Source organism: Sceloporus occidentalis, unplaced genomic scaffold (assembly GCF_023333645.1).
Source record: "Sceloporus occidentalis isolate IW3139 unplaced genomic scaffold, rSceOcc1.0.p SCAF_203, whole genome shotgun sequence".
Classification (NCBI taxonomy): Eukaryota; Metazoa; Chordata; class Lepidosauria; order Squamata; family Phrynosomatidae; genus Sceloporus; species Sceloporus occidentalis.
Window position 1 is genome coordinate 538647 of NW_028317183.1, and position 12430 is coordinate 551076.

Genomic DNA, 12430 nt, shown 5'->3' on the forward strand with positions numbered 1-12430 from the left:
AATCTGAAGCATTAACTATCCAGATGTCATTTCACAAGAGTTGGTGCTTATGCTTCCTTAACCTCAATTACATATGGGAGAGATGCTTGACTTGAAATATACTTTTGGTAATTAGCATCAAATAATGTCAGTAATAGTGTGGGTGATTTTATCTCTGTTTCTGGGAGGATTTCCCCTTCCTCAATGAGTCAGGATGCTTGTGTATATGGTGAGGTTGTCATGACACCGGGCCCAAGTCCTTTTGTCACAGGTGGGAACCCATAGACATTAGACATGATTTGAGCGTTGCTCCTGGTTGCTTGGGAATGCAGGACCTTAGAGGAGAAGCTGACACAATAGAGGTTCTAATTACGCTCTTATGTTTGGACATACAATTAGTTGCTAATACCAAATACAAACCAATGGGTGGATGCCCTGGAAGTTGATCAGGAATGCCTGCTTCAAATCTATGTGCTAGCCATAAACTACTTAACAATTAGATGAATGCTTGGGTAATACATTCATATATACAGTACCTAAATATTCAAATTTCCTCTACAATAGCTAATTTTAATAATGCGTTATAAAAAATAAAGGAAGTGCAATGGGATTAATTTATATAAAGCTTGAACCACCTGCAATGCTGATGTACTGGTATGCACTTAAGACTTTATTGAGATGCACCAGTTAGATAGCAATTTGAAAAGCATATATTCTTAAAACTTAGTGTTCAATTTTTCAGTTAGCAAACTTATTTATCTAAAAATCTGTCTTGTTGATATATTTAATAAAATAAGTTATGGATGATTCCCCTTTCCCTTCTTCATAATTTGAAGAAAACTAGTTTTTTTTCCAGGGCTTTTTGGAGTGATGCCTATCACAACTTGATAGATTGTAAGCTTGCGAGCAGGGCTCTCTCCACCTAATGTATCGGTTTGTCTTAGTCTGTCAATTCTTGTCTTGTCATATCCCTTGAATTTATGTATTGTATTAAGCGCTGCGTAAACTGTTGGCGCTATATAAATAAAGGATAATAAATACACAAGGAAATACCGTGGATACTTTGGCGCATTGATGACTTACTTTATTTATGAACTTCTGTATTTGTAAAATGTCCTAAAATAGCATTTGCATACCATTAATTAATCATAGCAACCTGCAGACCTCTGTTACTGCAATTGACACATAAACATTTACCTTCTACATCAGTACAATTGGTAATTTCATAATGTGCCGTTTTCCATTATGTAAAATGAAAATACGTTATATCTTGGATTATCAGTGTAAACAGATTGTGATGTGAGTTTATACACTTGTCTTCTTATCTAAACAACACATTTTCTTCTCTGCGGTGAGAACACATTAGAGAACTAGTCCAAATGACCTTAGCTATGACGTCTTATCCAAACTCTGCAGAATGCTTATGCTAAATAACTACTGAATTGAATTTCTTGCCTTGTTCTTTATGAAAATGTCACATCTTAATTTGCAGACAATCAGCCCATTTCCTTCTTTTTTTTTTATTATTGCACAAACAAGACAAATGAGACGTCGCCTGATCTGAGAGGCAATGTAGACAATGGTTTTTATAGAATTCCTTGTAAGAGACCAAGCTGGTCATTTTGGATGTTTGAAAAGGACTCCTTGGTTTAGTGGTTGCTTTTCTCTTTAAACGTTATTCACGCAGAGGTCATTCTGAGGATCTTTTTAACACAATGAAAAACATCATTTAATCTTTTCTTTACTGTGGGAAATGTGGGTAGCAGTAACGAGCACAAGTATTTCCACATGCTGCCCCCTCATGCTTCTACAAATGCTCAACATCAAGTATACATTTAAATGTATTACTAGATATCACTTTTATTACAATTTACAAAGTTCTTTAATGATAATTTCCCTTTCAACAAATATAAACTGATTTATCTTACTCGTCAATCATATTGTCTAAGTACCTTGGCCTGATGTAGATTAATTAGAGAAGCATTTTTTATAAGGACATGTGACGGATTTGTACTGCCAAGTTTTTTCTGCTGTTGTTTTCTTCTTTTTTGTTGTGCTTTATTTTTATGATGAAGGCATAGAAATAAAGAATAAATAGTAAAAAGACCATTGATAGTGTTAATTACTATACAGAACTGATACTGAAGAGTTTGATTTATAAACTCATGCAAATTATGTGTATATATGCACATGCACACACTCCATCTAGTTGAACAGTTTTGATAGAGGTTTTTGATGTGGGGAGTTATACAGCATCAGTCTAATATTGGTCAAATCAGAACTAGAGCATGTATTGGTGGTCTGTGTTAAAGCTCTGGATATGGAAAATGCTCACCTGCATGTGGAAAGTCGCAAACACAGAAAAGGAAGTTTAGCTGAATGAGATCTGGCTGGCATTACTTTACTTACAGAAATCATGGGGCCAGGTACAATCTTACAACACCTACTAACATACTTATACACACAAACTAACATATGTAATTACACACATATCTAATTACACACAAGGTAACGTACTAACAGAATAACAGTAACATATTTTCACAAACGTTTACATACTTACAAACACACAGTAACATACAAACATATTTACACATACCAACAAACCCATGAACTAACATACTTATACACACAGCAACATATTTAGACATACATAATAACATACACACAGAGTAACATACTTACACCCATATACAGTAACATACTTACACAGACTGACATATTTATTTACACTTTCACACAAACAACCTATCTTTGTTGGCTCAGGAGGGGTAGAGAGGTACCAGCTCTTCTGCTCTTTCAAGGTCCTCACACGCTATGTCTGTGCGCAGGGAAATTCCTAGCAGTGGGACCGGGAGCTAGTGTTAGGGGCTTGCAGAGACCTTGCTTTCCTGCGGCCAAGCAGGGAGTACCGTTTTACCCCCTGATGGCGACCCTGTTTAGATGAGCAGACCCAAATTAGACCTAGGGTTCCAGTGTTTGCCATTTTGCCCATCTCTGTTTGTTGTGTAATATTATAAAAATAAACATAGTATATAAAAATATATTTCTTAACGTAAAGTCTTTGCTGTTGTATTACCATATTTAAAATAATGAATTCCCTCACCACATAGCTCCACTGTCAATATACTTTAGAGTACTTCTAGAGAATTTCTTAGAACTTTGTTACATTACATTTCCATGGCACTGATGAGTTCATAATAGAGATCATTACTTAAATTGAATTATGTCCATATGAGTACAAACTAATTAAAAGCTAAGTGTCTATTGCTCACCCATTGGAAAAACAAACATTGGTTCACTTCACAATGTGTAAAAGCATTCAGTAGTGAGGCAAATCATTATATATATATATATATATATTTCAAAAAGAATATTTTACATTAAATGTATAAGAAAATATATTATAGAGAGATACTTATATAGCTTTAGTAGCCTATACATATATTATATTAGACAGTGCAACGCTCCACAGCTAACCCCAACAGGAAAGCATATTATGGCAAACAAAAAAGGAGGTGCACAAAAAAGTCATTTAAATGACTAATTGGGGAAAGTGGCAGACATAGGTTACATGGCAGACAAGATTCAACCTAGCTATGACAAAATGTTTACATTGCTGTTCCTTTATCATAGATGAACGACTATGGGTTAACACTTCTCCAGTGCCTGTACACTTGTGCCGCATCACACATGCATGGGCATTACAAATGGCAATGCTGTCCGCCTGGAGATAGGCAGCAGGTACCAGTAAACAAAATAAGTGATGTTTCTGATTGAAACACCGCCATATTGGTGAACAAAGGGCGTCAGTGTGGCAAATACTGTTTGTCCTAACAGTGCCTGAAAAAATGCTGAGAGTTACTGTATGGCTATGCAAGCCTATGCACTTACCACCTGTAAATTGTACATTGTGTAGAGCTGGTGTCATCAACGACAAGTAGGACATTTCTTAACAGGGTATAGACTTGCCTGAAGTATTATTGTTCCTTGGTAAGCCCTCAAATGAAAAATGTTTGCACAAGAGCTCAAAAGAGCTAGAAATATGAGAAACTGTATTGAAAATGCAGTGAAGTAATCTTCAAGGAACACTAAAGAGTAAAGATAAGAAATAACATGACATAACATAACAAATGTCATCTGTATCACCAATACAGTAACCGCACTTCCATACAGCATTTTGTTGCTCATTTTAAAATTTTCAAGATGACATTAACAGGGTTTCAATGTCAATTTATTATATATTCTTAGATTAAAAATATTCATAGGTTGAGTAAAACAGCATCAGATTGAGGTTGACAGTCTTTCTTCAGACCAATGGGTTTTGATGATGTGTTATTAGGATGAGTATTTTGAGAATATATAACTGTGTATTTGATAATCATGTGTTATTAGTTGCTGCGCAGAAAATAAAGCAATGGTATGGATAACATATTGTTCATGCTCATGTTAACCTTCTCTGCCTCTCCTAGGTTACCAAATTGTTATGTAGTAGCCTTATACTTGGGAACTTCCCAGGGTAGTCTACCCACTACTTGGAGAGTGGCTTTTTGAAGGGCCAGGGCTACCCTTACATAGGGCTGGGGCTAGCTGTAGACAGCAGGGATGCAAACAGTGTTCCCCAGCCCAGAGACAGAAGAAACTGACCTAAGCCCTGGTAAAGCAAGGCTACCCTGGAGAGTCTGTGTAAAAACCTGTAGAGTTCCCATGGTCCATATGGGTATCACAGCATTATGTCCTTGGAACCCAAACTGACCAGCCCTATTATTAAGTGTTCATCATGGTCATTGTATTGTATATCATAAGTAAACATGATGCACTTGAAAACAGAACATATGGTCACCCTATGTGCATTATTTCTACATTTAAAAATGCAATTTACAATCTGTCTGTTTCTTCTTTGCTGCCAAATAGCAAAAGAATTCTGGTTGAGAAATGATGTGCTGTAATACTGATTGCATTAGGTCTACAGGTCATAATAGCATCAGTATATACAGTGATCAAGCCATCTTTCATACACAGCAATTTACTATTACTCAAATATCAGTATAAATGTGTTTTCTCATACTGAAAATAGTTTTGCTTTTCCATCCACATCTTAATGCATTTTACACTTTAAAGTCACTTAACACTATGATATCAGTCTACAAAATATGCTGTTATAACTAAATTAAACAGTATAGTTTATTAGTTCAAGCAAATAATAAAGGGTAGTTGACTCGCTGTTGTGTAATGTGTATAAGCTAGAGCCACTGTTTAAAAAGCTACCATACTAAAATTATTGTAACATTTTATACAATATAAAATAGGCTTTTGGCTGGCATTAAACCACTAAATGAGTAGGCTAAGGAACGACTGGGTTTTTAGACTCCTTGACCCTTATTGTGAGTCATGTGATGTCATATTCCAGCATCCCTAGTCACTGTGCCACTGAATATCTAATTTATATACAACAGAAGACAAAGGATTGCTCCATGACCCCCAGGTGTAAAGGAAATGGTGGTTGGAAATGAACAATGTAGCATTATAGGACCATTAACTGTTTAACTGCTTATTAAAAACAAATTAATGACATATTTTATTCCTGCAGCTTTAGAATGTATGTTCATTCTAAATTACATGTAGTTATTGTAAGCAGTTGCAAAACTTATATTTGCAATGCTATACACAAGACAGACAGTACGCCTTCATCTGTGACATGGGCCATAATTACTTAAAGTCAATAACAGCTTCCAAATATCAACAGTCTTACAAGCTCCAGTTCCCAAAGCACATAGCGTAAATGTATTATTCAGTGACGCCAGCATTTTGAACATAAATCTGTTCTGTGCTGATCTTTAAGCTTATCTACGGATGACTAGATCATTTTCAAACACCAAGCAAATCACCGTTCATGTAATGATTAAGTAATAGATTTGGTTCATTGAGTTGCGTGTTTTGTGCCAGAATATCATACATGAAAGCAACAACTGCTTAATAATATGTTTTGTAATAAATTGGTTGAATAGCAGAATGAAAGTTCTCCATTAAAATAGAGGTTTCAGGGTCATTTAAGATTACAATTATTTCATTGTATACATTTTTTAATGCAGATTTGACTCCTACTCTAATTAGAAAAGGCCAACATAACTCAAGTATCCCTATACAAGTACTTGGTTGGCTTTGTAAAGCAACACTGGAGATTTCAACATCCTGCAGCTTAGTGAATCTTCCTCAATATATGTCTGCAGACACTAGGCTAAGTGTATCTTGTGTGTGCCAACAAAGCATCTGTTTGACTTACATTCTACATCTAGGACATTTGTGTCCAAGATCAGTAAACCAGAGAGATAGTTTCCTGTTATAAAACTGGAGGAGTGAAACGCTGGACTTACATAAGAAGATGCCTTCACAGTATGTAAAATACAAGCCTAGGCGATATGGCTTGCTGCATACATCCAGATAAACACACAGAAGAATTGTGTTTCAGCTCTTCAGTTTCACTATATATTCTGAAGGTCCAACCTCAATGAGCTTCTGCTGCAGGAAATTCTTGAGCACCATGGGGATTGCAGTCCAACTAGAGCTACATGTTGGCTACAGTAATTCTGCCCAATACTGTATGTTGTTAAAAACAATGCCTGCACAATTCTATTAAACTGTTACTTCTTCATGCATTCATTTCTATTATTTCACATTAACGTGCCAACTGCGTAATTCTTTCAAGGGCTAAAACAAATTATTGTATAAAACCAGACATTTTGTGATCCTCAACTAAGAAGTTTATATTTTCCATAAAAAAGTTTGTGCTTTAGAGAAACTATATAACCATATATAAATTTAATATCGATGGAAAACCCCCTCTTGACATTCACTATGTGATAGTAAGCAGATGTCCCTTGTTCCCAGCACCATGATTTTTGTCTCCTTATTATGATTCTTTTAAAAAAATGTAATAACGTTTTTTCAAAAAACATTTTTTTTAACATAACAAATAATACAAAATAATACATAGTACATACAAAAGCATACTTGCATTTAACAGCATAGTCTAAATAAAACAAAAGAAGAGGGAAATAGGGAATGGGGGGTGTTATGTTTCTTCTTAGAGGCTATACATAGTTATGCATTAACCGCTTTGTATAGCTTCTTGACAAATTAACCACAGGCCATTGCTAGCTGATCCTTGAAGACAGTTAAGGAGTATCAGTTAATATTTCAGAAACATATATATATATATTTGTGTCAAAAGCAACAGTTCACAGTTCTTCATTGGCTAATCTTGTGTGCATAACCCTTAACTAGTCTTAACGTGTTTGAATGAGCAGGGCCTTCCCTCCCCCATGATCTAAAATAATGCAAATTCAAATTAGAAGTAGCATAGCAATAATGGGCGGGTGATGGAAAAATGAACGCTATGTAAACATGAATGGATGGAGAAGTCATCAAGTCACAGATCTTTGTTTGCCGCAGCACCTCTAAAAAGTAGAGCTTTACTGGAAATGCCTGTGAATAATAGAAGTACATTTTGTTTTTGGGAAATGCCAAAAATTAAAGGTGCTGTTCCATGTACTCAGCGGAACACTTTTATACCTAAAAGCAGCATTAAGACATCATTCATAAGGCTACTAAAAAGCCCAGGCCCTCCCCTAAAATAATTATTTAATCATTACATCAAAATTTTCTTCATTCATATTTATGTCGTGAACACATTTGCTATGTGACATAAAAGCAGATACGCCATAAAAACTAAAAAAGGCTTCTTCTTAAATTTTGTGGGTTTTTTTATGTGATTAAACTTTCAAAAGAATGAATATGACAGCTCTTATATGATTTATTTGTGTAACATACTAGAATATTATTAGTGGAGTGTATGCTTCCTGACAGCTTTTTTATCTATGAAAATTGGTGTTTTAGCTGTGAGAAAACAAAATCTTAGATTCCATAGAATATCTTTTATAAGCTCTTATGGTACTACTACCATGGAAATAATGCTTTTGTGGCTTCAGCTATGGTTCTTGCCATTGGCATTCCTAAAATATTGTATCACTTGTGAGTTTGATAATTCCAGAAAGGTTGTAGTTGGACCTTGAGACATTTTTGTCAAACAAACAATTTTACTCCAATTTGCTCAGGCCATTATCTTAAGAGGAACAGTTTTAGTTTCCTTTGTTTGTATAAATCTGTATCAAGTTCATTGTATTGTGCTGTGGAGTTTTATTGATGATTTACAAATATCAGACACAAATATAAATATAATTTAATATCAATCCTAAAGTACAAGCAATAGGACTCCACTACAATGGGAATTATCACTTGTACATAGGAACTAGTCAGGAAGAGATATGATTGGACCTCATGAGTATGCCTGCACACTTCCCAGGGCTGGTTGCCCTCCCTCTCGCCTCCTTCTTATTGGAGATTGGAAGGGTATGGCTGCGACAAGGGGTGCGTCTAGCTCCAATTAGCTTTTGCAGGGGTGGTAAGTGGGTGGGAACCTGCAGGAGTGGACAGAACCTGGGGAAGATTGAAAGACACAACGAGCCCTCTGGAATCAGTGTTTTACTTGAAGACTCTGGGTTCTACTCATGAGGAAATCATGAGTTTCTGCATTATTTTTGATACTTGGGTACTGCTGTTGATATATTCTTTATTTAAAATTGCACATGGACTCCATCAAATAAATTAGGATGGTTTATCTCAAAAGAATTTAAGTTCCTAAGCAAAACATATTTTAATCTCCTTTTCTGAGTTCCAGACCGGTTAAGAATAATATTGTTGACTTTCAGGATTTTAATCAATTATAGGCACATAACAACAATTCACTTTAATATATTGCAAGTTGTTCTGGTAATGAAATAGTGATTGCATTAGACATGAAATAAATGGAAGAGGTTTTAAGCCAGCATGCATATAAAAGTAGTTTATTTCATGCCAGAGGATTAGGAGACTTTTTTTTTCAAGAAATGACCTCATGCATTCTTTGCTGTGAGTCTGGCACATGCATTAGACACTTGAATCATTTCTAAAAACAACTTCTATCTAACATTGTCATAATATAGTAGCAGTCAAGTTATCTCACTAAGCTTTCTAGGATTACAGTGGATGTTCCACGTAACCCACTTACTTGGGTTTATGCCAGTGGCAAGCTTGCAACGTGATTAAATAAGGTCAATCAGTTCTTACTGATAAGTTATTACTGATTATTTTTGCATATCTGTATATAATTATTTCAGATTTAGATGTTACTGAGATCTAGGAGATCAAGGTACCAATGCACAATACTAAATGAAAACTGTCAAGACATATTCTATTAATAACAAATACATTTCAGTTTGCTCCTGCAAATGTAATACGTCTGTTAAGAAACCACAGAAATAGACACTCATGTAACTGTTGATTCCCACAACCTCCTACATATTTCTACTTATGGCTTATGATTTAGACTTAAATTAAATGCTTCATTTAGGTCATTTTAAGTATTTAAATTATTTTGATATAATAATTGAAGGGAATAAATATAGAACAACTACTGCATCTTTAAGACACCTGATCTCCCTGACCAGCCCATCGGTAGAGGTTTGAGTTGTTACAGCACAGACCCTTATCACAGCTCCAACGTGGCCACCTTACAGAACATTGGAGCTGTGGATGAGGAAGCGGGGAGGGCTAAGATAGTCGGGTCATCCCACCTCTTGTCTGGACAGTTGAAATGTTGTCTAGCCCTAATGTTCATTTTCTGTTTCAAAGTCAAAAGTGTTTTATAACCTTAGAGTTACCGATCTGTAGAATACATATATATATATATATATATATATATAACAGATTTATGTAGATTGTTTAATGGAACCTGTCATTAAAGCAGGAAAAAGTTCCAACTTTATAATGGGTTGGGGTTTAGATCTTGGAACCTATTCGCCCTTGCAGCCTTTTTAAGGAGGAAGACAGAGATATACATAGATTAACTTCCGCATATGAGCTTTGAGTAAATCTTCTAGAACAACTTGCCTCCAACTCTAGATTGGAGGCATTGAACCAAACACCTGTAAATACTAATGGGTAAGCCAAGAACAGTGCTGATGTGACAATTTTATGCTACAACAAAGACTTATCTACCCAGTACTATATCAAGATAATGATTAGTGTACAAAGTAGGACTGGGCCTCAAGTCTAAAGAACAAGCTGTTGAATGAAATCATGGTAAACATGGTATTTTAGCAGATGGCTGAAAACATGGTATTTTAGCAGATTTATTTATATAACCTTTTCAATGTTAGCATTATCAAATGTGGAGCTGTATATTGGTTGTTTTATGAAAAATAAGCGTATTCATTTTGTTTTTTCCAATTCAAGTAGTCTACAGCTTCACCTATAGATGTAAAAGTTCACCTACCTATAATACTTTAGTAGACCACTATTTGTGACCAGTTGGGGAGCACTCATGAAAGCCTCCAATTGGATTCAGAAGCCATTAATAGTTGAATAATATTTCCAGGATCAGTGTCAGTAGTTGATGCAAGTGGACTGCATAAGCACATAGTGTATTTATTATTCTGCTCTTCTATATTTTAAGACATTTTTATATACTTTGCAGTACAACCAATATTCTCCCAGAAATTCTCTTGGAAATTTCAAACATTTACTTGCGGTTTTCTTGTTTCGAGGCATTTGCCTATATGTGGTATGTGATTTACGAGAGTTATTTCTGAGAGACTGGTTTACAAATACTCACAATGAATTTTCCATTCATGGAAGGCGGTATATAGCATCATGACAGTATATTTCCATGGCATCTTTTACTCTACTTGCTAGATAAAATAGTGAAAAGTAATTTTAGTACAAGGCCTGGTATTTGAAGTTACCACCTATGTACTAGCACTCTGTTCTCACTTCTAAGTCAAAGATGTTGAGGTTGAGCTGTGATGTTTGGTGGCATGTCTAGTGTTTTACCCACAGTAACCATGTTGCTCTTTTCAACACAACCTAAAGAAACCTTACTCTTTTGATGTGGAAAGGTGAGAGAGTTATTTATGAGTTATTAACCAACTGTGATACTGAGAAAAAATCGAGCTCTGTTAACCCAAACCAAACTTTGTTGTTACATATAAAAGCCAATTGTGTGTCACTAAAATGCTTGGAGAAACGTAAAAATACTGTTTGATAAGTATTTTCTTTTATAAATTTTACTTATCATGGTTTGTAGTATAAAATGTGTATTTGTGAAGTTTTTAAATAATATTTAAATTTTTATTATTGTATTACAGTGGCAGATTTCTCAGGCCTTGAGAATTTAGACAGCATATATACCAACGTTGAAAAGCAAGTCAATGAAACCATTAGACAACGCAGACATGCAGGAGAGAATGATTACAACATCGAAGTACTTCTTGGAGTTGATGACTCTGTTGTCAGGTTTCATGGAAAAGAACATGTTCAGAACTACCTCCTCACGCTGATGAACATTGTGAGTATCATTTTTTTATGTTACATACTTTTGTTTCCCAATTTGTATTTCTTCAGCACAGAGAAAAGGAAACAAAAATTTGGAAAGGTTTGCATTTAAAACATGGATATTTAATGTCTACTTAATGTACTTAATGTAGCAAGTAGTAATTCACAAATTCATTAATATCATACAATAATGATGTCATGTGCATAACTCTTTAAAAATATCATTAACACTTTAAATTGTCCCTATTTTATAAGCAATTTTGAGACTACAAGATTGTGTGGCTTCATTGCGCTTCACATAAAACATTCTGTAGATATCCTGTGCTAGTAGTAGTTCTATAAATGTTTCAGTTCCATTTCTTGTGTAGGCCTTTTAAAGTAATGCTTAGATTTAAGGTATCAAATATAGTTGGCTGGAGTCTGCTTTCTATGAGAATGTCTACAGAACTAATCCATATGCAGATCATGTTTCAGATTGTTTATTACTTATCAGACCACAGTTGAGTGCGTTCCTTGTGTAATTAAGGTTTGCGGACATTTTATTTAAAGACTTAATAAATATAGAGCTTAATATAATAAGAAAAAAAAGAATTTAACCCTTCACTCATGAATGGATGTTTTTTTATTGGAAGTATAACTAACCAATAGTCAACTTGTGATCTCCAGTGATCCTCAGCTAACTTTACACTGCAAACCATTAGGTTTGCTTTTTTTTTAGTTTTAGAAATACTGATATTGAACACTAAAGGGAAACTATCATAAAAATATGTGGTAGAGAAATGGCAGCAATGGCTTACCCTCCCACTTCAGAGTGTCCTCCTTTTGCGATGGGGCAATCAGCCAATACAATTAGAATTATCGTGTGAAATGTTGCAGATATTAACTAAGCAAACTTTATCAAATACTCTTACTTTATATTATTTAAGAAACATGCAGGCGGGTGGGAGACGGGCCCACATTATGGGATAAATGTATCCACAAATGTGTGTCATCAGCACACAAAACCATTTTAGCAAAAACC

The 12430-nt window shown here is 35.0% G+C and overlaps 1 protein-coding gene across 1 annotated transcript in view; it reads left to right on the forward strand.

Moving 5' to 3' along the window:
- The window catches only part of LOC149278046 (A disintegrin and metalloproteinase with thrombospondin motifs 3-like), a 92134-nt gene that overhangs the window by 33603 nt on the left and 46101 nt on the right, over positions 1 to 12430 (forward strand). The window contains exon 5 of the mRNA XM_089502442.1: positions 11238 to 11422. Within this exon, the coding sequence (XP_089358568.1) occupies positions 11238 to 11422 (185 nt within the window). The remainder of the gene's footprint in view (positions 1 to 11237; positions 11423 to 12430) is intronic.